Genomic DNA, 26,552 nt, shown 5'->3' with positions numbered 1-26,552 from the left:
CTGAGTCAAAACAAGACCAGGCCAGACAAGCCTCGGTGAACTGGGACACTAAGAAACAGTATACTGCCAACTACTGCTGACTTCTCTTCCAACATGTGTGAAGTCAGTAGAGTGCTGAAATAGTTACAGACGCTCAGATATATGTACAGTTACATAGTGTGTTTAAAAAACTACAATACAGACTATTAAAAAAGAGCAAATAAAGAGGCTGTGTGTAACAAGAAATAAAAACAAGCCTTAATCAAATATCTGGAAACAGAAACAACCTCCAAGGTACGCAGACCTGTATCATCTGAAAACCCCAAAACGAATGGAGACTTTCCTACCTCACATCACCTTCAAGCTTCGGAAACGGACAGACGGACAGACAGACAGACAGGTATGTAGGTAGGTAGAGCGGTAAATAGGTCAATAGATAGATCAGTAGGTAGGTAGATACATAGATCAGTAGGTAGGTAGGTAGATAGATAGATCAGTAGGTAGGTAGATAGATTGGTAGGTAGGTAGATAGATCAGTAGGTAGGTAGATAGATTGGTAGGTAGGTAGGTAGGTAGATAGATCAGTAGGTAGGTAGATAGATCAATAGGTAGGTAGGTAGGTAGATAGATAGATCACTAGGTAGGTAGATAGATTGGTAGGTAGGTAGATAGATCAGTAGGTAGGTAGATAGATCAATAGGTAGGTAGGTAGGTAGGTAGATAGATCGGTAGGTAGGTAGATAGATCGGTATGTTGGTAGATAGGTAGAGAGTTAGGTAGATAGAGAGATCGGTAGGTAGGTAGATTGGAAGGTGGGTAGATAGATCGGTATGTTGGTAGATAGGTAGGGAGTTAGGTAGATAGAGAGATCGGTAGGTAGGTAGGTTGGAAGGTGGGTAGATAGATCGGTAGGGAGATAGGCAGATAAAAAGTGATCAGTAGGTAGGTAGGTAGATAGAGAGATCGGTAGGTAGGTAGGTGGGTGGGTAGGTGGATAGGCAGATTGGTAGGTGGGTAAATAGGTAGGGAGATAGGTAGATAGGTAGGTGGGTAGATAGGTAGATAGAGAGGTAGGTAGGTAGATAGAGAGATAGGTAGGTAGGTGGCCAATATACAACCAAGAACTGTGACTACTGACATCAGAAATCGAAAAATAAAAACTCTACGACCACCAACCAGTTTGGCCTGAAGTGGGCCAGCAGTTTAGGTCTTCCTAAATTTCAGCCTGTTTTTCAACAACAGGCCTTTTTCAGAGCAGACATGTTTAGTTGTCAGATAAAAAAAAATCACAGGTGTCACTGATGATATTAAAGGCCCTGATCCAGGGTTCGACAGTAACGGCAGCCATTTTGAGAAAATGATAACCAATTCTTGGCTTTCGGTTACCATCAGTGGCAGCCACTTTACAACTTAAAGAAAACAGAGACTATTGTAAACAGCAGAATGTGCACCCAAAATAAAGACATTTTAAATATTTGTTGCATTAGTGATATTTAAATACTGCTGTCTAAGTCAGAACTGGACAACTATTCTATATATTCTTTTACATCATATTTTTAGTATTAAGCTTGTGACACAAGGTGACTAAAAGACCTGGACTCAGTGTGTGTCTGTGGTGTATGAAGTGAAAACCAACTAAATACACACATAAAATTCAATCTATAATGATCCATAGTGTCTGAAACAAAAGAGATTCATAAAGTAACACACCAACATTTATTTATAATGGTCATTTATACATCATACATAATAAATGAGATGACAAATAAAAAATATACAAACCAGGAAAAACAGTGCTGCATTATTCTCACGTATGATATGTTCTGCATATTTAAGTAAACCTTCAATGTTCTCTGCAGATTGTTAAAAAAATCTATGTCTGTGTTACGTCTGAGTTCAACTCTACATCAGAGTCAAATCATCGAAACATGAAAACAAAATGAAGCAAAGTGAGAATAAAGACGTCAGCAGAGCAGGTGTGTTTGTTAGTTTAGGGCGAAGTTCATGTGCTAGAAGATATTACAACTTAAATACAGTTGAAATATCGTTAACAGTCAGAGCGAAGTGCAAATGTGCAAAGTAGGTATGTGAAATCCAATCGTTTGTTGATTCTGCCACGCAGTTGTATTTATTTATTTCAGATAAACTTGTGGCTCACCACACAAGCAGTAAATGGCCAAATATATTTTTTTAATTAAAATTTTAAATTAATGTCTGAGTCTGTGAGTTAATATACAGAGAGAAACATTCCACTGAGTCTTCTTGGTGACTGATTTTTACAGGGTTCCCACAAATTCTCACTAATCAATTTCAAAATATTTTCCATAATATTTTACCCCATTTCAATGACTTTATTTAAGTAGTTTAAAACTGGTGGGCCGACAAAGTAATACATTCATTCATTCATTTTCCATAACTGCTTATCCTGTTAGAGGTCGTAGGGGGGCTGGAGAATATCCCAGCTGACATTGTGGGCGGGGTCAGCCAATTTAGAGTCAGCAATTAACCTGCATGTCTTTGGACTGTGGGAGGAAGCCGGAGTACCCGTAGAAAACTCACGCTGACACGGGAGAACGTGCAAACTCCCACCCTAGCATTAGCATATAAGCAAACAGCTAGCGCTGGCTAACCTTTCATGCTCATTAGACATTCCCGCTGCCAACTAGCTGCTTGTGTCAGTCGATCAGACCGGCATATACGGGTACTTCACGAAACATCGAGGCCACGCCCCTTTATGGGGGACAGAAAACTGAAGACACTGTAGATCTCAGTGCAATTTGACGCGTTTAGATTAGAATTTTGAGACGTTTGTCTGCGTTTATTTCTTGTTACAGGCATCTAATAGTTGTTCTTTGACCTTGGCCTGAACCTAAGCTTTCGCATACCTTAATGATCGCTGTCATGACCTTTTAGATGATCTTTCCCTCAAAAGGGCGGCGTGGCCTTGGTGATAAAGCAATGCCAGTCTGGCCTGTGTAACACATGATACTAGTGACGTTTCAACAATCACGCAGCCCGGCACAAGATTTTAAACAAGAAATACGAGGAAGATATTTTGTGTAACATTAGACTTGTTATGAGATTTTTAACAACATATTTTAAACAACAGCCAAAACATTCTGTTAAATTTAAAACATTCCCAGGCCTGGTAAACTTTTTTCGTAACTGTCCAGACATTTCATGACTATAGGAACCCTGTTATTCCTTTTCAGCTTTGCACACAGAACTAGAAACTATTTGTGGCGGTAGCTGCAGAGGAGGCTAAATTTCCCCTTTTTTGTTTTCTCGCCTGTGTGTATTAGTCTATGTCCCTTCTCTGAATCCGGAGGTTTTGTAGGTTCCTGAACGCAGCACAGGCGGAACTCTTCATGAGTTCATTTTTTTCCTCGGTAGCAGTTTGTGGAGTTTTAAATCACAGGCTGGATAACTGATCAGATCAGATCAGATCGATGGACGAGAGGAGCAGCTGCTGCAGAGGCGAGTGAAAACACACTTTAAGACCAAGTGCAATGAGCGGTCAAGTGTCACTTTCAATGCCCCTGGCGTTCTGCTGCTCCGTCTGTGCCCAGAGCACACTCTGCCCTACAGCGATGTGGAGAAATGAAAAACCAAATACATACCAGTAGCACTCCTAATGAACAGTGGCAGCAGATGTTTTAATCTTGGCGTGAATGTGTGGGAAACCCTGTTTTTACTTTAACATAAATACATTTGATGCAGCGGTGTAACTTCCTCCTCTGGGAGTTGAACAGAAACCAGCTGATGTGATGCTTTTTGGCCCAGTGTTTAACACACACCAAGAGGAAAACAGTGTAAAGCTTAAATTAAAAAGAAGGCACAATCAAAACCTGTTGATTCGAACATTTCAAGTGCTGTTTTTTGATATTTTGCATGTGTAGTACCCAACCTCACTGCTGTATTGTGTTTAAATATGTGCGTCTGAAGCAAATGCAGAATGATCCGTGGAGCATTTCTGGTAAACATGATGATGAAGAACATTGTACAACAAGACAAAGTAAAAAACAAATGTTGGATGCAATTCTTGGTAGCAACCTTCATCGTCATCCTGTCCTTCGTTTGATGCCGTGGCAGAGTCTGAATTCAGAGAGGTATTAGAGTCACTGGTCAGTAACATTTGGCTGCATTATATCAGGCCTCTAAATTAGTGCAAGAGAGTCTAGCTACTGCAGCGCTGTCGCTCGTCTTGTTCGGTTTTAAGGTCAGTCACGCAAATCGCACTCATAATTGCACTTAAGGTTACTTCATATAAAAGCTAGAGCTTGTGTTATTCTTCTCTTTGCTCCTCTCGCTTCCTGAAGATGTGGCTACATGTCCTGCAGATCTCTCTCCAGGTATTTCTTCATCCGCTGACAGCGAGGACACGAGTCCCCGGCAGCCTTGCAGGCCAAGTGAAACACAGCCTTACAATCTTTACATCTGCGTCAGAGAGAAAAAATAAACATAAAAAAGTTAATGTTTAGGCAGTTTGAAATACAAGCTCCATATCATGTCAAGAACAACTAGAATTACCACCCCACGGTTTACATCCATGTCTGTGAAAACATGGATGCTTCACACACATCTTCCTCCCGACAGCACAGATCTATACAGTCAGTACAGTTTCAAGGTGAACACCCAAGATTAGTGTCACTAATTCAGTATCAGACCAAATGTCTCCCCTTCTGCTCCTGAGATATGATGCTGAGAAATGACCAGAAAAGTGTTTTTGCGGAACATTATGATGTCACAGTGAAGCTGACCTTTGACCTGTTGGATATAAAATGTCATCACTTCATCATTTTGTACCATTAGACAGCTGTGTGAAGTTTTCTCATAATTAGTGTATGAATTCTTGAGTTATGGCCAAAACACCTTGACCTTTGACCACCAAAATCTGATCACTTCTTCATTGAGTCCAAGGGGACGTTTGTGCCAAATATGGAAAAATTCCTTAAGGTGTTCTTGATATATTACGTGACAGATGGACAGATGTGCAGGCGGGCAGGCGGACGGACAAACAACCCAAAAACGTAATGCCTCTGGGTTTGAGTATCACTGGCATGGAGGTATGAATACCAAATATAAGGGTTTGTACAGACAGGGACAAATCAGTTTCAAGACTTTAAGTACTTTTCCAAGCACTCATTTTTTACTTTGCGTGATGAAAATGTTTTCTGTTTCTAAAGATTTGTGCAAAAGAAAAAAAGGTGTGCTGCCAGTGACTTAACTTTTTTATTATTTAACTGGTTGTTTTATTCAAGCATGTGATTGGGAAAGGACAAAAACGCAGAGAACGATGCTAAAAACTTTATTTCTGCCCGATTTTTTTCTAAATCTGACATGTTAGCCTGGAGTTTTGACACTGGATTCCTCAAAGAAAACTGAGAAAGAGTTCAGCCTTCTACCTGTCTGTCAAACCTTATCAAAACAGTACGGATCTGAGTGGAGTCCTGTTAAGCATGGCAGCTGCTTGCTCTGCCTGCAGGCTGCTGCTGCAGTTCAATGGCTGGAAAGCAGAGCTAGCTGCTAACTGCTATCACTGCAGACAACATCCCACAAATCCATTCAAAAGCTTCACCAGTCAAATCAGACACACGGCTGCTTTTTTTACTGACGAATTACAGCTTATAACTAGTGCTGCTCAGTGTAAGTGTTTTGCAGGCTAACGAAACATCCTGGCACCGTCTATTTACTGGCATTTAGTAACCCAGTTGGCACTCTGATTTCATATCACTCAGATTTCATATCACTGTTCTCTGCTTCCTTATTTACAACATTTTCCTGATACATTTTCATAAAATAGTTTAACATTCTGTTCTTTCAATTTTTCTTCAGTACTTTCTCAAGGGCCGAGTAAAGAAATGTCGGCTTTTCAAGGTATTCCAGCACTTACATATCTGAACCTGAAGGACCTTGTGTAAACCATGAATAATATATAATTCTCTGGTTGACATTTTATGTGCATCCAGTGTTGTTTTAAGATACATTAAGGTAATAAAAAATTGGTCAGTGTTTCTTTGATAAAATCAACTTAAACACGATAAAAATTAAGGATTTAAAACACCTCTTCATTTTGTTATTTGATTTTAATGTGGCGTGACACAATGAACACAATGTATTCTGTTATTAAAGGCATAAAAACCTGAATAATAGGTTTTCATATAATCATGACACAGTAAATACATATATAAAAAGAAATATTTTATGTCATGTTTCTTTCTTTGAAATATTTAAGATGCCTAAATTAAAACATAGCTTCAAAAAAATCAGTACTTCTCTCTTTAACAATCCAAATTTCTTTGACTAATTCCTATAAAAATCTTGTTTTTTTTTTAATACCAAGCCATAACTATGATGATCAAACTGTGGTTTGGTCTCAGTATGTAAAAGACAACTTGACTTCTGCTGCAACAGAAGTGAAAATGTTTCAGCACACGTTTTTTTTGTCTCTGAGGGTTATTTTTGTCATTTATCAACACCTGACCTCAGTGGGAGATGCATAAAAGTAACCAGAAGAAACTGGAAGTGTTAAATGCAGACGAAGAAGTGAAAGAAAGACGCATCTTTTCCACAAGACAACAAAAACATGCCTTTTTTCCCTCCAATACTGTGTCCACTTTTATAAAATGTTTACTTTTGACTTTACTCTTGACATGAAACAAATACTGCAAATGAAAAACAGTACTTGTGAGGATGAACTACTCAATATGTGTGTGTGAAGTGGAGGATAACACACCTGGTGGTGGTGTCAAACTGGAAGGGGAAGATGATGTCATTAGCGTGACATATCTGACAGATGAAGCCACGCTGCGTGCACAGGTCACAGTGGAACACGTGGTTGGAGGCGTACTGCAACAGCGTCATCAGGTAGTTTGCATACTGACCCTCTGCTATCTGGGAAAAAAAAAAAAAAAACCCACACACATGAGGATGTTTCAAGGTGGCGGACGACAGGTGCCGTAACATAATGAACACAGCAGGATACCTGTCGCAGGTCCATGACACTGTACAGATGGCTCGACTCCAGCAGGTACGTTCGCTGTTCCATTCTGGCAGAGAATTAGAAACTATACATGTAATAAAATGTCGTAATAAAATACGATAAAATGTAAAATGCATACACACACACACACCTGGCGTGGAGTTTCTTGCAGGCTCCGCTGCGGCAGGTGAGCAGGTAGTCGCCCAGCAGGCGTAGCCTCTGCCGCAGGTTGTGGGCCTGGGACATGGACTCAGCGTGCCTCACCAGCTCGGGGTTCAGCAGCTCCAGGTTCAGCAGAGGCTCCTGCTCCACCTGAGCCAGCAGGTGCATGGCCTTCTTAGACACCTGGACGGGAACACACAGGTCACACTCACGGAGTCAGAACATGTTGAAGTTGTGTGTGTGGTAAAGTGAGTGCTAAAAAAAGCACTGAAACTAGACTTGGAAGACACTCTGCTGGAGCAGTACCAGGGTGCCTACATTACCCACAATGCAACTCAACAGGGCTTTATCCAACTTTTATTCCTCAGACCTGTGAACAGACTTTGATGTGTAAAATCAGAGCAGCCGCCCTTTAAATGATTTCACCCTGATATCTGACAACTGCATGTGTATCTGTACTTCGTTATGAAGTCATCTGTACGTGCTGCACCTACCTCTCGTTGCGTCAGGTCCCAGTTGTGCACCATGCGTGAAGGGATGATGGTGGTGTCTCCTTGGTGACAGGAGTCACAGTAGTACTGGCCTGAGAACTCACACAGCCTGGCTCTGCCCCGAGACGGTCCGATCTGCTGAGGACACCCTGCGTACGATACACAGCAGAGAAAAAAATCAGCCTCTGATTCACATCCACTAAACACAGCAGAACATGCGCATCTCACATCCCCCCTGCCCCTACTGAAATTTGATCTCCTTAGTGTTGTAGGCCTCGCCTCGGCAGTAAATTGCACACTGCCTGTCAGAAACATTTTTTACCTAGGATGGCACAGGCATGACCCGCTCTGCTCTCCCTCTAATTGGCTAGTACTTGTTACCTTCGTTAGTTAGGATTAGGCATGAGTAATGGGATTGGTTAGGGTAAGAATATCAGGGTAAGCCAATCAGACTCAATCATCATGCCAACACCCAAAAAATACGTCAGTACCTGTTTTTTTCGGTACCGTAAGTACCAGATACAATTTAACCCTCGGTGGGCCGTGTCGATTCTTGTCGGAACCGACGGGGGCAGTATATGCGCGCCAGTCTGTGCCGAGGACGAGCGCCGAAGAAGAACACCTGTTCTCCATCGTCTGTGCTAGAAACAATGGCTTCTACAACTGATAGAGCTCAGATCAGGCCCAAAAAATCCAGCCCGGCCCCCTGAGCCCGTGCATGTTCTGTCTGAGCCCGCCCCGTCCCTCTAACAGTAATTATAAGCCCGAGTTTAAATGCGACTTTTTTTTAAGGATACAAACTTTGACACTGAAGGCTGACTCTCGTCTTTCTTTTCATGGCAAGCCTTCGTCATGTGCCTCTTAAGTGTCGAGGTCCCCGTCTTTTTGCTGTCATATACCAGCATCGCGCTGCATTTGGTACACTCAACGAAGCCGACACACACGTTGTCACTGTCAACAACTCGCATGTACGCGGCCAGTGGCACCGTCAAGGAGGGGCAAAAACCAGCGTGCAAACAATGCCTCCGAAGTTTCCAGACCAAAGGAGGAAACACTTCAAACCTGGCTAAACACTTAAAAGACAGACACCCTGACTTGTTTAAAGAATTCAGGGTGAGTGAGTTTCAATTTTTGTTTTTTTTATTTTTATCATGGTATCGAATGATTATCGAGAATCGTGAAAATTCACTGGTATTGGTATCAACTACTGCAATTCCGGTATCGTGACAAGCCTACATGACACTCATCAATAAGAGTTTGCTTTGTTATTTTATGCTGTGATTGTGTGGAAAAGGGGAAGAAACAAAGGAAAAATACTAAATTTGAATGAGACAGTTGGATGGATGAGGGCATCATGGACTATAAAGTCTAAATAAATGCCGTTAGTTGATCATTTGGAGCTTTACAACTCATTACCTGCACATTTGAAGCTCTGAGTGTCCAGCCCCTTCTCTGAAGGCACAGTGCGGAGATGAACGAGAAGTGCTCCATCTTCTTTTAGTCTGTGCTGGACCAGTCTGTTGAGATTTCCAGTCAACCCCGAACATACTACAGGTGGCTCCCCAGAGCTCCCATCCTCCCCACTCTCCAGGTACGAGTCCAGAGCTCCTCTGATCAAAACCCTCCAAGAGCGAGCCTCCTCTGCATTCTCCGCCCTGAGTCTCAGCGTCTCCCTGACAGTCAGGAGTTTGAAAAAGGCCGGTCCTCCCGAAGAGACGTCAGGCACCACGTCTCGGATCTCCTCAATCAGGTGGGTCTGCCGCAGCAGCTTTCGTCCCTCTTGTACCCGAAAGCCTCTCAAAGCTTCCAGCGAGAGGGAGAAGACCAGAGGTGACCATGTCCGAGCCTCAGGATCTGTGGAGAAGTACAGAACAGATTCTTTGATGGAATCCGTTTCCAGATCAACAGTCCGAGTCCAGTCGAATTCCTGTGTTGGAGAAGGTGCCTCCTGCCCTCCACATGTCCCCGTGTCAGATGATGGACCACGCTCAGGGCTGGACGGGGCCGAGGACGGGGATGACACATCCACACCGTTCTCACTGGTGGGTTGCAGCACCTCCCACTGCTCATCAGTACGAGATGCTGGTCGGCATTTGTTGACGGCTTCAACTATCCGGTCCACCCAATCCTCGGCTTCGTCACGATTTGCTGCCCGGAGGTAGAGACGCTTCCCAGGAAAGGCCAGCTCGAAGCGGCCCTCGGGCGAGGCGATGCGAGCGTCCTCACACCGCATCAGGGAGCAGTTCTCAGAACATGTCCGCTCCTCTGCGTTGAGATACAGCCGGAACTCGAAGGGCGACAGCTCACAGTAGTTATCACGCCACATTCCCATCGCACCTCGTCGCTCGAGATGTCCGAGCTTCAGCAAGCCACGAAAAGGGTTGGACAGGCCTGACAGACAAGACAGACAGACACATATAAGATAAAAGTCAGCAGGAGTTATTTTACATGATCTTTGGTCTATTTTTTGTGTGAAGCTGGTTTTGTCAATACTGCTTTTACATAAATGTTTGATCTTAAAGTCACAAGAAAAACATGATAAATATGAACATTTAACCTCTTCCGCTCCGCAGAAACTGTGGTGAGCTGAGTTTTAAAGCTTAAGTGAACATACTGGTATCTTGTGAAACCAGAGGACCTCAGGAATCCTTTGGCACAACCATGTTACGCTAACTTGCTGATTAAAAGCGGGGATTAAATAACGATAAATAATGGGTCCTGCCGCCTCTCACCTCAAGATATCTGAATGAAAATGGGTTCTTCAGGGACCCACAGGTCTCCCCTTTGCAGACATGCCCACATTATGCCAATCCCATGCAGTTTTTCTCATGCAGTACAAATGTTTTTTTTCTTTCACCTATTGTATTTGAATATTTCTGTACACTGGGGTCCCTAAACAGTTTTGGAATTGCATAAATTGGACACCACTGGAAACCAGAGCTCCCATAGTAGCCATTTTATGTAGTAAGACTTGACCTCACTGTATAAAATGACCAACTGTGACCTCTACAATAATCACAGCCTCATGAAACTTTACAACCCCAAGCTAGAGACGTATATTAACAATAAGGTGGTTTCTCAGCAGTTTCCAGAGCAGATGTGCTCGCCATCCGTTCACCAAAGAATGCAATTCTTATATAAATCTAGTCTCTGCTTACAGATTACGTACACCACTTCTGTTTGGAATAAACTGTTGACCTGCTATCTCACTAAAGATAGCAGATAAGATCATACTTAAACAAAACTTTAGTACCAAAGTGAAGCCTGGAGTCAACTAACTGTAGAGCTATTTTCAACAGTTTTTACTACAGAATTGACATTAAAATTTTCATCTTTACTGCAAAGCAACTTTTAGAGAACTTAGGAAAAGAGTGGAGGAGAGTGTTAAGGTGATTTCAGGCCCTGATCACACAGAAAGTGTTTTAGCAGCTGGAGGCGCCTTTTTGTAATTGATTTTAATGAAAATTAAGGTTTTTGCTCGCTGTTTTTGTGTCGCAATGCTCCACACAAACTTCAACTCAGAGCATAAAACTGCACATTGGTTGTCTACGCTTTTTTCCCATTGTCCATTCGGATGATTTGAGAGGCGGGCCATCTGTGGTGGTCACGACAACAAGTTTACAGTTGGTGAACAATGGAGGAGAAACTGGTGGTAGCAGCTGCTGGATACTCAGAGCTACACGGCCCGACAATAGACAGCAGGTTGTCAAACTGCCCCTGAGTCATCCTGAAATATGCCTGGAAACACCCATCATGGAGGAGAAGCTCCTGGACCCACTGGTGGTACTCCCCATGACCCGCCCTCTTTTTTAGGGTCTCATGTACCCACACAGATCTCTGTTTATCAGATCTGTTTTATCAACCAGAGCTACAGACAGTACCCTCCGCCTCAACATTTGAGGAACTAGCTACTAATTACTGTGATCACACAGGAAAGTTAGTGTAAGGACGTGATGGGGTGGCTGCCTAGCAACAATAAAAAGGCGCAGCAAGTGTTTTTATTATTAGTAGCATTTGATTTTTTGGTGGTGCGCCCTGTGTTTTGCAACCTGACATAAAGTAGTGGTCATTTTCATGATCCAATATTCTACCGTAAATGTTGTGCTCACTCTCATTCCCTCATTAGATGATGAAATAAAAAGGGTGACTTATTAGTGACAAGTGAAATGTAGCAGTGATGACAGTGATATGATGTCGTGAAATAATAAAGTACTTCCCCTGGTGACAGTGTGACAACTACAGCTCCATAGTCCATACACTGAGGTGACGTTGTGCAAGAAAGACATAATGTTTATTACATTCCAGTGCAATCTGGTCACGTCCCAGTAAATGATGCAACAACAGCAGGTGTGTTTTCATTTGACAACTGATGGAAAACACCTGCTGTGATGTCACTGTTCGGGGAGTGATTAGAGCCGCAAAGTTTTCATTCAAGCTTCCGGTGCTGCAGGAATTTTCTGTCCTATGTGAACAGTGTGATTTACTTTTCAATTTCACTTTTGGCCACCTTGACTGACCAGGTGTGTTCACACTTAAGGCACCTTGGGGATTTTCCTGAAGACGACAGAGGAATGTTTTCACATTATCCCACTGATCTACAGGTGGCAGTCACGCACCAAGAACACAAACATGTTGCAAAACGTTTAAAGGGAGGGAAATGCATTCAACCTCAAGAATACACTGAATGTGTTTTGCTGAGTAACACTGAATGTAAACAGGAACTTTGATTGAATGATTTGACAGATAATTTCAAAGTGCTTATGTAAATACCTGAGACTGCCAACTTTTCAGTGTTGTTTAATCTGATTATTTATGAATTAATCGATTGGTCAAATGTCTTGCTTTGTTTCAACAAAACTCCAAAATTCAAAGATATTCAGCTTTCAGTGATATGTGACAAAGAAAAGTAAGAAGTCATCTCATTTGAGCAGCTAGAAGCAGAGAGCTGTTGGTATAATTTCCACAGTTTTTGTTTAAAAAAAAAAGACTAAAATAATCAATCATCATGGTAGCAGATGATTTTTCTGATAACTGACCAATCAATTTATCGACTGAACGTTTCAGCTCTAGATGAGATGTGCAATCTCTGTCTTTTAACTCACAGAGATAGAGTGTATATAGAGAATAAAGTACCTATTTGTCTGCGATGGACGACACTGGGAGGTGACGGGGCGACCTTGGGCTCAGCTGTGGGAGCAGGAGGAGGCACCTCTTCATGGTCTGACTCCTCCTCCTGGTGGGGCTTGTAGATGTCGTCCTCAGAGATCCAGCAACGAGAATGCTGCAATGGAAATGACACAAGTTTCTCAACCTCTCGAGGTAAAACTTTATTTGACTTAAAATCTTAACTTAAAATTGGTGTGTTTCATAGTTTATTAAAACTGTTTTGATTTTCTTTGTGCGTTTAACCTCTCTCTGCACATTTAATCTTGTGCGCTGCTGCAGCGTTTATGTTAATATGACAGCATTCAGTTCAGACACGCGCCATCCTAAAAGTGATATGGAAATTTTACTACAGCCGACATACTAAGATTGCTGTTGTGACTGTCATGTAAAAGAAATCAGGGAGCTTATTCAGACGTGAGACTGACACATTCATTGACAACAGATTAACGCAACATCTGTGTGAAAAGGGGCTACAGGGTCCTTTATAGCACACCATGTACGTATGGAAGACGAAATGTCAGTAAATAAATGAATGAATAAATAAACACAGGAATAAACAAATATGGAAAAAAGCAAATAAATGAAAAAAAAAAGCTTAAATAAATGAGGAAGTAAATAAATAAATGCTTAAATTAAATTTAACTACCTGTCTCATTAACGTAAAGACACAGCAATAAATACATTTAATTTTACAAAACTGCTGAAATAAATTAAAGATATTTATATGTATATTTATGTCCTGTTTAATTAGCAACTTTTATTTATTTATGCATTCTATTCAGTTTAACACAGGAATTAAAAAATATTGAAAAAAGCAAATAAATGAAAGAAGGAATAAATAAATGCTGAAATAAATAAAAGCATGAATTTAAAAATAAATGCAGGTTAGAATGTCCTGCCTCACTAACATACAGACACAGTAGAAATATTAAAAATAACTACATATTTTTCTCCTTTCCTGTATTTATTCATGCATTTATCTATTTGTTTCCATATTTATTTTAACATTTATTTATATGTTTTTTATTTCTGTATTTATTTTTCCATTTATTTATTATTATTTTCTTTGATTTTCTTATTTATTTATTTCCTATTTTTTGTATCTCTGTATTTTTTCTATACTTTTTTTTTTATTATTGATAAGCAAGTCGTTTTGTGTCCTCCATATATACAGAGGAAATAAAATCACCTGGCACTGACTATTTAGGGCTGCGAGGATTAATGGAGTAGTGGACTGACATAATTAATAGGCAACCACTTTGATAATTAATGAATCAATTTTCTTCAGACCAGAGTGGCAAACATTATCTGCTTTCACCTTCTCAAATGTGAGGTTTTACTGCTTTTCACCGTTTTATTTAATTCTAATACAAATATCTATCAGTTACAGACTTAAAGGGAAAAAACAAGACACATGAAAATGTCAATTTGGCGACATTACATAAAGCAAACAATTAAGATTAACCTATGATAAATTATTTGTAAGTTGCAGCCCTGGTTTCATTGCTTCCCTATAAACACGACTTTTAGATCAGATTAACTTATCAGTTCGCTGGAACACAGTTAACACACTCAGTGAACAGACCACAGTTTGAGAAAGTTCCTGTTATCATGTGTCTGTGGGGTTAGTAGTGTGAGAACTGTTAGAATCTATGATGAATGATCTCTTTCTTTGTCACTGTCTAAAATAACCCGTGTGTAGCAACCACAGAAAGTCCTATAATTGGGGGAAATATTGTGACATAGCCTGGAGCCGTCCTTGCTTGGACATCACGTGTAAAGACACAGAATTAAGGTTTTTGTGCTGCAGGAAAATAACCTTAATCTACAACATCCTGCCACTGAAGCGCTTTCATTTCATTCAAGATCATTGTAACACAGCAGGGCTGACGTGACTACTCATGATCCTCTTGGGTGGGAAAATATTTTTCATGACACAGTGACTTCCAGTGTGAAGAGTCAGGTGTCTTATTCGTCATTTCCTCATTGGGAATGCGGCAATTTTGGAGCAAGGGATATTCTGCATTTCCCCTATTTGTAAAATCCTGAAGTTGTACTCAGGAACCAGAGCACAGTGAAACACAGGAGAGTGTGTAAATACACTTACTGATAGAGAATCTGAGGACAACTTCCTGCTCAGGATGCTGGTAGAGCGACGTGTGCCTTGATGCACTGATGGCTCCGAGATCTCTGCTTCCTTCTCCACCTTAAGAGGCTCAGGACTCTCCTTAACAACCGTCGTATGAACGTCCTCTACAGGCTCCACAGACTCAACAGGCTCACTGACTGTAGAGAGAACGTCTGTGTCCGAGTGTAACTCAGAAGAGCTGCTAATGCACACTTCAGATGGAGAGAAGTTCACATGGTTGTCATCCGACGTTGGCGGTGGCTCTGAATCAGACAGCGCTGAGTTTGGAAGCAGGTCCATGAGGTCTTGGGAGGGTGTAGAGGGACCGTGGGTCTCGCTGTCGGAGCCACTGGAAACAGCCGTCTCTGAGTACTGATCTGGACCTGTGCTGGAGACAAAGGAGTCTTCACGCATGGAGTCCTGACTGCAGTGGCCACTCTCTCTGAAGTCTGTCAGAGAGCTGCGGAGAAAAGGACAAGTCATGATATATTTTACTGCACGTGTATTATTATCGGTTCTAATTTCAAAGGATAGAGCTGACATTATTCTACATTTTTCTTATTGTCAACAAACCTAAAGAAAACCCCCCAGGCCCATTCATTGCAAGTGAATTACAAAAGTCCATCCAATCAAATGAGACTTTGGGCAACTAGTTAGCCTAGTCACAGAAACTTGTATTCTACTGTTTGTGAGTCTACTAGCTGAAACTACTAGAAAAACAATGCACACTGTTTTCAGTTTGAATGTGCCCCAAGTGAGGAAGGCGTGTGGACTTTGCTGTAGCTCCGAGTCGTGCCAAACTCTACACTCACCCCCTTTTTAGCAGTCTAATTAAATGCAAAGGATTTGATTTAAATTCCTCTTGTAAGTGTACATCACTTAAATATTAGGTTTCGCACTAAAGATGCTCGAAATTCTGTTTCACTGAGACTTTAAAGACAGCTTCAATATATATAAAAAGGCTCAATAATTTACCAGAACAGCTGAGCAGTGTGGTTTTTATCAAACGTTACTCATACAGGAATAAATAGCACATTTGTGGGGGACTATTTTCAGCTGTGGATTAATCCACATTTGGTGCTGTAGTGAGTATTTACAGCAGCAGGATGGTGTATGCGGGATTAACTCAAAATAAACTGCAGTGTGTGTGTTCATGGTAATGAAGGCGAATGATGTGACTCATTGAGGAAACAGATATATCCGGATTATGGGATGAATTCTGTGCTATTTTTCCATCTTGTCGTGTAATCTGTTGGCAATTAGATAAATATAGAACATCACCAGCCTAATTCTTCAACACAAATCTGCTCTTGTGCTCCTACATATCCAAAGACACAGCTAGAAGATGCACTTACTCCTTCTGTACCCCCTTGGTGCTGATGCTGACATTAATGGGCATGTCCAGGTCACATGAAGACCACTGCTCTCCTGTCGGGCTGCGGGGGTCCTGCCCCTGCAGGAGGCTGTCAGAGCTCAAGCTGGAGGAGAGCTGAGAGGAGCCTGTGGTGTCCAGGCTTAAATTAGACGAGTTGAGCGCAGTCCTGCCTCCCTGTAATACATTTGTCCCTCTCCCCAACATAGTCACAGGGCACCCTCTCTGCATGTCCAGTGCATCTGACGAGCCTGACGACTGGGACACTGTATCCCACGATTCTTTATACGTGGGTTTGGAGGTGGGAAGGTCTCCGCCGTTGAGAGGCAGGTCGAGTGAGTCCGCCTGGGACATGGGGCAGAGTCCAGCGAGAGCCAGAGGCGTGGTGGTCCATTCGTTGAGGACAGCTGACTTGTAGGAAAGGCTGAATGTGAGAGACGCCAGACCCTGGAGGTAGCTGAGCAGAACTTCCCGCTCCTCTGTGTTCAGGAGCAAGGCACTGGGCTGGTAGTGGGCCCGCAGCTTGGAGCCCTCACGGAACAGCGATGCGAGGTAGCACTCCAGCAGGCCATGGTTGAGGGCCAGCCGCAGCCAGGCTCGGCAGCGACCCACGTCCGTGCCCACGAAGCTGATCTTCTCCAGCTCTGTGATCACATCACTGGGGATTTACAGAGAGAGTTATTACACTTCATGAGTTGTCACAGAATAATTTAATGCGTCTATGGCTGCAACTAATGCTTTTTTACCTGACCTCAAGATATCTGAATAAAATGGGTTATATGGTTACCCATGAGTCTCCTCTTTACACACATGCCCACTTCATGAACGTCCCATTCAATTTTGGGCACGAAAAACCCATGCAGTTTAAGCATGGAGTACAAATGTGTTATTTTCACCTATCTTATTTGAATATTTCTGCATACTGGCATCCCTAAACAGTTTTGGAATTGCATAAATTGGGTATGACCGGAAAGCTGAGACTTTTGTGGATTCAATGAGCCCAATTTTATCAATGTGTAATAGTGTTAGCCTCCATAGTAGCCATTTTATTGTCGTAATTTAATTTTTTCGTGTTTTTTTTTTTTTTTTTAACTTTACCTCACTGTATAAAATGACCCATAGTGACCTCGAGAATTATCACAGCCTCATGAAACTTTACAGACACAAACTAGAGATCTGGAGCATTCAGAAGATGGATGTTTTTAATCAGTATGTTGACAATTAGGGGGTTTCACAGCACTTTCCAGAGCGGAAGTGCTCACCATCCAACCACTGAAAAATGCAATTCTTACAGAAATTTCAAAATGTCAAAAGTTTTTGATACCAAGTCATACGCATGGATTTTTCTGTGGTGTTCCACAACTTCTTGGTGTCTTACTGTGGTATTTCAGAGGGACTTTTGACCAATTTTAATCAATTCTCGAATGGTAAAAAATGCTTACATTTAGCATCAAAACTGAGTAAGTAACATTGTCAACCCCAAAAATGCTGCGACAACTTATGAGAAACTTATGAGAAATAAGCCACATACTGTTGACCTACTATGTCCTCGTAAAAAGGCAAAAATGGGTCTATTGTTGGAAGTGGTGGAGCAGAAGAGGTTAATCTAATCGCTTCATTAATGATATCTTTTTAGTATAAACGTGCTCTTACCGGTGGGTGACGGTCTTGAGGAGGCTCCAGAAGAAAGGCTGAGGGAGGGGTCCTCTGTCTCCCTTCCTACTCCGGCTGCCAGACTCCGAGCGGATGTACTTGCTCTTGATACCGTGGATGAAGATGGCCTCCAGGGCACAGCAGAGGAGGTTCGCATCACTGTCTTCGCTGGTGACCACTGCGTCCGACGTCACATACCGCTTCTGCAGGGCCTTGAGCGACTGTGCCAACTTCTCTTTGATCTGCGTGTGACAGAGCGTGAGAGAAGGAAATATTGTCAGCTTCCTCGTTTCTTTGGAAGAGAGATTAAACTGAGGTGTGGTTCTGATTATGAGAAGCAGGCTGGCAAACAACTGCTCAGTTCACCAACACACACATTAAGAGCCACATTTTTATGTGCAGTAAATAAAACAGACGGCACATTTTCTGCATTCCAATCTGCAGTGTGATGAGGACTAGACGGTGAGGTGGCCATGCTGTTATGAAACATAGATTACCTACGGTCACATGACACCTACTCAGCTGGCATGGAAAGACAGAGATCTAGGACACTACAGCATGGCTGAAGCTTTTATTGAGGTTTTTAAATTAAGCTTTGAGTGACTGTCAGCACATTTCATCACCCTAAAAAAGTCCTTGAATGAAATCCTCAATTTGAATAAAGTTATCCATTGGATTAAATGAGTTTGTCTTTTTTTCTACTAACTAAATCAAATTTTTATATAAAATAAATGTAATTAATGATGCTGTTATAGTGCCATATTAATAAAGGAGCATGCCGTCTTTTATGTGCAGCACGTGGGAGAGCAAATCGTTTTTTGAATGTTGCTTTTTACAGGCTTAATGCCAACAAATATGGACTTAAGTACAATTTTGTCAGATAAAAAAATGCCATCAATTGTGGAAATACCTGCGTCTATCTTCTTCCAATAAATTGTGACTTTTGGACTTTAACACTGTGGAGTTATTGGAAATGTTTGGAACATATCAGTCTGAGACAATCCAACACAGCCACCACTGGAATCTTAGACTGCTTTCAGACCTAGAGTCGTCTCCTTTGGTCTGAATCAGGGACTTATTTTGTTACAAAGCTGTATAATTGCCTAGAGTTGGTTCGTGTTCTCACGGCAGCATTTACAAGCGGACCAGATCAAATGTCTTGTGCGAGAAAGCTGCTCTTGATTGGCCAGAATTCCCATGTGGGAAAAATCCAGGAAGTAAAGCAAACGTTGAAGAAGAGTACACTTGCAAGATAAATGTGACACTTTCTAATGTCACAATGGAGGGACAACTACGCCGGTTGATTTTAGCGCTGCTCATCGTGGACTATATTGCTGTCATTGTTCATTTTAGTCAAAGCATACAGTTTGAAAACGAGGCGCGGCTCCAACTAGAAAACAATGTTTTGATGCATTGGATGTGCTGAATGTGCATATTAAGGCAGTACAGGAGGAGGTGCACATTAATAATCCTCCAGGACTGTAACATGCTCATGTTTAACCCAAACAATGTGTCATGTGACTGCAGTTGCTTCACATCCAGGTCGGAACATGAACCGCACCAGAGTGTGTTTGTAAGCGCACCGAGACCACCGCTTCAAGAAGGTCTCGGTCCGGTTGTTTTGGTGTGCACCTGACTGTGTTTGCTGTGTCGACACCTGCCCAAACGAACCGCAAACTGAGGGCAAACAAACTTGAGTTCCACTGAACCGAACCAAACAGGGCAGGTGTGAAAGCACCCTTATTCTACAAATAATTCTACTGTTTATAAATCATAGGTTTCAACAGAATTAATAAACATGCACACAAATAAATGAATTAGAATTTCCATGTCGACATTATGAATGAAGCTTCAAGGATTCAAACTCCTCAGCACAGCCCTACAGAGAACACATAACAAGCTTACATTATGCAATATGTTGCAGGGTACAAATTGATCCTTCAGCAACTCTTTGAAAATGATGGTCTCAGTGTTCATGTCACTGAGCACTGACGCACTCTTCTTTTACTGTGCTTCACTTAGCAGGACTTGAGGAACAACACAGCTAAGAAAACATTCCAGGGGACCAATTCTCTGCCTGCTTCCCCAGCTTCCTGACTCATATACATTAACAGCAAGTCAGCAGTACATTGTGCACTGCCATGCTGTTTAATGCATCATGTTACAACAGTGTACTCTGCTAACCATTAACTAAGCAAGGCCTGCACTCATTCTCCGCTGCTTTAAGATCTGCTATTGTTCAGCCATTGAGTCTGCATCTTATCTTGTGTCTTTAAAAGACTGTATGTTAAACGTTTTTTAACGACACGGCAAGAGAATGGATCACCAAGTTCAGGCCTGAAAGTGTTGTAATGTTGAAGTAGTTACAACAGTTAAATTACAACATGCATTACATAAATGTCACAACCGGACGAGCAGAGATCCTTCCAAGAAGCTAATACAGTCAATCTGACACTGACACTTGAGCTCTCACAGAGGCAAAGAAAGAGTAAACAATGAGAAGTCTACAAGGAAACAAGATATTTGCACACAAGGGGAAAGCTTGTGGTTTTACCTGTTTGACATCTTTAGCCTCAGGTGGCGAATCTGGCATCTGTGTAGCTAGCATGGCACCTCCAGGGAAGGTTTACTCCCACATGGCACGCTGAAAAAAAAGAAGTATTCCTTTGACATGTGCAGAATGCAACAGGCTTACCAAACAGCGTCTCTAACACCAACTATATTGACCCCTGCTCCACTGCTGATATGACTTTTAGCATATAAAATGGATAAACAAGTAGCGCGAGCTTGTGAGCCCTGACAGACAAGCAAAGCATGTGATGATAAGGAAGCTGTACTTTTTTTTCCTTCCTCACTTCATGCTAGCACATTTGCCACTGAGCTATCATTACATTTTCCATCACGAGACTGTGCGCTGTGACATATCTGCTATTTCATGGTTTCAGTAAGTCGACCACGCTGCGACTGAGTCATGTGAGCCGCTGATTAAAGAGGGTGTCTGCAGGGAAGTAGCTACAAACTGGTTCAGGACTGACTTCCCCAATCAAAAAGCTCTGTGAAGGTAAATCAGATCTGAACAGGATGACACGTCCCTGACATGAGATCAAATAGCTCTAAATACCTCTAATGCCAAGCTACTGACCAAAATAGGATTACTTAACAGCAGATAGACAAGTGGTGTGAAGCAACAGTCTTCCAGTCAGTGCTGAGATAAATGTACTTTGTTATATCACTCAGATCTAAAGTACAAAATTGAGGTAACAGTACTTTGCTTACGTATTCCCATTTTATGCAATGGTATACTTCTACTCAGGGGTAAAGACTGTACTTTTTACTCCACAACATTTGTCTGACAGCCGTATTTTTCATAAACTTCCTGCCCTGTGAAAACCGTGTCTTTCCAAAGTTGGTGCAACAGAAGGATGACTTCTTCTTCTTAAGACATAAAAAACTCTTTAAAACTCATTTTGGAACAGCTGGAAAACATATTGTCGTTTTTTTTCTGAGCTCATAAATGGTCGACTTTTTAGAAAGACGTGGTTCTCACAGGACAGCGACACGACAAACATATGACGCAAAGACATTTTTAGAAAACAATGTAGAAATGTCACGTTTTATGAAATGTTATGTTTTGCGAAGTGTCATTGTGTTTTCTGACATTTTACGTTGTCGTGTGAGGTGTCATTCTTTCTGCAGGGTGTCCACAGATATAGCAAACTTGAATTTTAGACTATTTAAGACCTTTTTAATACCACCTTATATGACATTTAAGGCCAAACCTGCAATGGAAATACACATACACACACAAAAAATGTCCTCACTGTCATTAATGCCATTTATTATTGCAATTATTCGGTCTGTCCAATGATTGTCAACAGTCATTGGGTGTGTCTGGCTGGAGACATTTTCGCAGTAACGTAACTGGAAATATTTAAAATCCATTGAATCTGAATTGAAGACAATGTAAGACGAATCAGCGAATCATCTGCCTCCATCTAACCCTGTCTTCTGCATCCTCCTCTCTCACACCAACTGACTTCTTGTCCTCTTTCACTACATCCATAAATCTCCTCTGTGGTCTTCCTCTAGGCCTCTTGCCTGGCAGTTCCAAGCTCAACATACTTTTGCAGATATGTTCACTATCCCTTCTCTGAGCATGTCCAAACCATCTCAGGCTGCCCTCTCTAACATGAGCTGTGATCCTATCCGTCCTCATCACTCCCAAAGAGAACCTCAACATCTTCATCTCTGATACCTCCAGCTCTGCCTCCTAGTGCCACTGTCTCTAAATCAAACATCACTGGTCTCACCACTGTCTTGCACACCTTTCCTTTTAGTCTTGCTTAAGGAGCAGTAGACACCCTGCTCTCAAATGGTGTTGTGTTTTGTGAAATGATGTTTTCTTGTGTGAAATGTCAGTGTTTTCTTAAACGTATTAGTGTTTTCTGACATGTTCTTGAGTTTTATAAATACAGTAACATACAACATACAAATAAATGCAGCAGTAATATTACTCCAAAACCATCATATATATAATAGTAAACCACTAACAAGAACCATTTTACTGCGCAGTGAGTGCCTACTCTACATACTTTAAATAATGCTAACATACAGTCACTGTAGTAAGGTTTTAAATGCACTACTATCACTTTTAATGGCGTGTTATAACAGTACTTTGAGTATTTTACTTGGCAAAGGATCCAGACACTCCCTCCAGTACTGCTCACAGTAATGTAGCGGTCATTTAGTTTGCACACTGATAGTTTACTGTCAAAGGTGACATACATTTGAACATTTTCCTCGAGCTGACTGGCACCAAGTTGCCAAATGTAACGTTAGCTTGTGTTTTGGGCGTGTGACGGTATTCAGGCTCGACAGGGAAGGTCGAGGCATGTTTACAACACAACAATAGACATTTATGAAAAGCAGCGTTCATGTAGCAGTTAGGTCAAAACAGTGAAACATGACACTGACAGGCAAAGTTAGTCTTAATGTGACATTAGCCACGGATGCTAACGAGCTAGCTTCTTACCGAAACAGGTCGGCTAACTTGGCATTAAGGTCCAAACACACCCGCTGTGTCCGCCGGAAATTATTATTCACTCGGTAAATGTCCGTTAAAGGCTCCTCAGTCCGTGCAGTCGCTCTCCATCGCTCACAAAACACCCAAAATAATAAAACCGCAGAGAAATGAGCGTTTACTCGGATTTGTTTCCTCGAGAGACGAGACGCTCTCTTGTCACTATCCGGCTGAGGTGAAATGCATCATGGGAACTTGACTCGGTGATGCCTTCAGGTTCTGTCAGAAATACGGGAATAATAACAAAAACTTTACAGGAACTTATATAAACGATATTTTCCTGAAATTAGTTGCTCATATACAGATTAATTTATGTAGTATTGTAACTGAATACACTCAATGAACTCCTGGAATTAAGTAAAACGTTCAGGCACTTGTTTTTTACTCTAGTATTTCCTTTTAATGCCAATTTATACTTCTTCTTCACAACAATTCAGAGGGACATACTTTTTCCTTCACTACAGCTGCTTGACAGCTCTGGTTATTGATTTATTTAAAGTCAAGACAGGACAGCTGAAACTAATAAATGAAGGGACATAAAGTTAATGGCAACTACTCTTCAGAAATAATTATTTGATTATTTTTCATGTAAAAAAAATATCCCTGTTTCAGCTTCAGAGATTTTTGTTTTGCCTCTTCTTTTTATTATTACTATTATTATTTATTTTCATTATTATTATTTATTTATTATACTATTATTGGACAAAATAAGCATTGTGATCTTGGGCTCTTGTAAAGGCACTTATCAGTACTGTCTGAAACTTTACACACCAAACAATAAATTGATTATGAAAGACAATAATCAGCAGATCAATACGTAATGAAAATGACAATTAGTTGCAATTCAATACGTAATAGTTTCAATATCCAGAAATAATCTGATAATAGGAAAACAGCCACAGGGGGCTATGCAAATGAAGACAGTTGAAACAAATTAATAGACTTACATAAACATAATGGTGACTATTTTATTTAATAATAATAATTTAAATATTTTTCATACCAAAAAAAAAAAAACCTGATTTCAGCTTCACAGATGTGAGGAATTTTTTCCCTCTTCTCTTAATTATTTTGAGGTTCATTATTATCATTATTGTTGTTGTTATTATTTTGATAATAATACTAATTATTATTATTATTATTATTATTATCATTATTATTATAATTCTCATTATCATTATTATCATCATTGTTCATAGTATTGTTAATATTATTATATTTTCAAAACTGTGTTTATTCATTCATTCATTCATTCATTCACTTATTTATTTATTTTTTATTATGGCTGGGAAAAAAAACGTTTTCACTTTGGGCTCTTGTTCAATATTTTCTGAAACTTTACACACCAAACAATCAATCAGTCCAAAAAATAATCAGCAGATCAACACATAATGAAAACTATCATTAGTTTCAGTCCAATACAAAAAAGTTTACATAATCTAATGACATAATATATGATGGTAAAAGCATTTCTTTACACTGATTACCTTTAATACTTTAAGTACATTTTCCTGAGTACACTTACATATTTTTACATGAGGAACATTTTCTATGCAGGACTTTTATTTGTAGCGTATTCGTCGTTTTATTGAAGTGTGGTTTTAGTACTTTTACTTTGGTAAATAATCTGAGTACTTCCTCCTCCACCACGGGTGACCGCACTAATGAGTCCGTGGGCTGCCTCCTTATATCCAGCAACACATGTGCAGAAATACCTAGTCTATTAAATATGCTTTATCCAAAAAAAAACAACAAGCTATAATTGTCACCAACATTGCCTGATCTGACCCTCAGTGCAGTAGAAGTAGTATGACAGTAGCAGTTGTAGTTTCCGAGCAGCACTCGAAGGCAGCAGATCTTTTGAGGCGTGCTGATGTTGTTGTTCTGCTGCTGACATGTGAGGACCGTCAGGACTTCATGTTCCCGGACAGAGTTCCTGTTGGGCCGACAGTGAAGCTCAGACAAGTTTCAACCACACACTCCACAGCCTGGAAACTGTGTAACTCCACCACAGCACCGCACACTTACAGACTGTTTAACAAAGTTTGTGTTTGTGGCAGCTAATTAACAGAATTACCTTCAGTGGCCAAGTAAACCACAGGGGTAAAAGATTATTGGTTTCATAATTTCATTGTGTTTGATGTGAAAAGAAGGAACACAAGGACTAACAAAGTTGAGCAAATAAAAGTTAACAAAAGATTGCACTATTATGTACACAAGTATGTAAAAAAAAATAGGTGAAAATATAAATATTATACAAACATATAGCCTATAAAAAGCATAAAAATAAAATGTTTATATGCAAGTTAAGTGTCCTCTAAGCTGTAAACTAATTTTAAAAAATCTATACTCTGATGGGAGCAGTGCATGTTGTTGCGTTAAAGGGTTATTGACTGTGTGTGGCTGATTTAACTGATCATCAGAGTGATAAAGAGTTGTTTCAGGGGGTGAACAATCCATTTCTTGGGTAACTGTACTGTGGATATACTGTGATTTAATATTAAGTAATCAGATGGTCCAACAGGGGGCGCCATAGTGCAGTTATGGATCTGATTACAGTTATCAATGAATGTGAATCATACATTTCCTGCATGTGTGCTCACACTGTGTCAACACTCATAAAACACTGTAATTTACTGTAATTTAGACTTAAATTGTCCTTGTATAGTTTATTTTATTTCTATTATCATCTTTATTTTGAATCAGGTTTTCTTCCTTCCCCAGATTTATCTGTACTTATTTTTGCCCTTGTGCTGTTGCAACACCAGAATTTCTCACCTTAGGATCAATAAAAGTTTATCTTATCTAACAGTGTTTAAAATGTCCACAAACTCCTCTGAGTGCACATGGAGCTGTTTATCCAACTTACATAAGCAATGGAGGATAATAAAGTTAAAACAGTCACATATAGCCTATATTGTTAGAAAAATATTCATACTGAAATAAATAAAGATGACATCTATCGAGCAACAACAATAAACAATAAACGGGCTCATAATAAATCATAATAATCCCACAGCAGTGGCGTCAATGATGAAATGTCAAGGAAACAGCAGAATTCCCCCTCTGGAGATCACTGAAGGCTGATCTGTCCTCTGTCTGAAGCCTCCCTCAGAGACGTCATGACGTGTGCTGTGATTTTCATGTTGCAGCGTGACAACGTGACACGTCACGTAACGCAGGCCGCAGTCGTTTCCACTTTCACTTTGGGGGAAGCGCTTTCTCTCCATGGCTTCTTTGGTATGTGAGCACACTGCAGTCATTAATCATAAATCATGTTTGTGATTATGTGAAGGCAAATAATAAAAAAAAAAAAAAGGGTTTTTTTTTTAACACTTTTTTTTTATCACAGATGAAGGTCATGCAGACAGAATGAAAACTAAATAAAATAACTTAATAATTATTCATATGTTTAATTTATTTTTCTGCTTTACACACATACATATGTTGAATTTTGTCGTTATATGCTCAAGTTTTACTTTCCCACGACCTCTATCAGCGATACATTCAAAATGTGATTTTATAATTTATTTAATTAT

General features: G+C 40.6%; 1 protein-coding gene across 1 annotated transcript; it reads right to left on the bottom strand.

Annotated features, from left to right (window-relative positions):
• Positions 1–1,681: 1,681 nt before the first annotated feature.
• On the bottom strand, positions 1,682–23,180 carry plekhm1 (pleckstrin homology domain containing, family M (with RUN domain) member 1). Its single transcript, XM_049563466.1, has 12 exons — positions 22,966–23,180; positions 20,488–20,577; positions 17,934–18,175; positions 16,264–16,938; positions 14,888–15,368; positions 12,748–12,895; positions 9,031–10,005; positions 7,618–7,763; positions 7,113–7,306; positions 6,965–7,028; positions 6,716–6,873; positions 1,682–4,416 (listed from the first exon to the last, which is right to left on the bottom strand). Exons 2-12 carry the CDS (start codon positions 20,539–20,541, stop codon positions 4,305–4,307), a joined length of 3,249 nt encoding a protein of 1,082 aa, XP_049419423.1. The 5' UTR covers positions 20,542–20,577; positions 22,966–23,180; the 3' UTR covers positions 1,682–4,304.
• Positions 23,181–26,552: the final 3,372 nt, after the last annotated feature.

This window comes from Epinephelus fuscoguttatus, linkage group LG20 (assembly GCF_011397635.1).
Source record: "Epinephelus fuscoguttatus linkage group LG20, E.fuscoguttatus.final_Chr_v1".
Lineage (NCBI taxonomy): Eukaryota > Metazoa > Chordata > Actinopteri > Perciformes > Serranidae > Epinephelus > Epinephelus fuscoguttatus.
Note: the sequence above shows the minus strand (reverse complement) of the source record. Positions and strands in the feature narration are given on the sequence as shown.

Excerpts from the sequence above, each read along its gene's own strand:
- plekhm1 (XM_049563466.1), bottom strand. The coding sequence starts at position 20,541 with ATGCTAGCTACACAGATGCCAGATTCGCCACCTGAGGCTAAAGATGTC. Across the intron at positions 10,006-12,747 it reads CGTCCATCGCAGACAAATAG|GCCTGTCCAACCCTTTTCGT; the intron begins GTACTTTATTCT and ends CTTGTCTGTCAG. Across the intron at positions 7,029-7,112 it reads TGCAAGAAACTCCACGCCAG|AATGGAACAGCGAACGTACC; the intron begins GTGTGTGTGTGT and ends ATTCTCTGCCAG.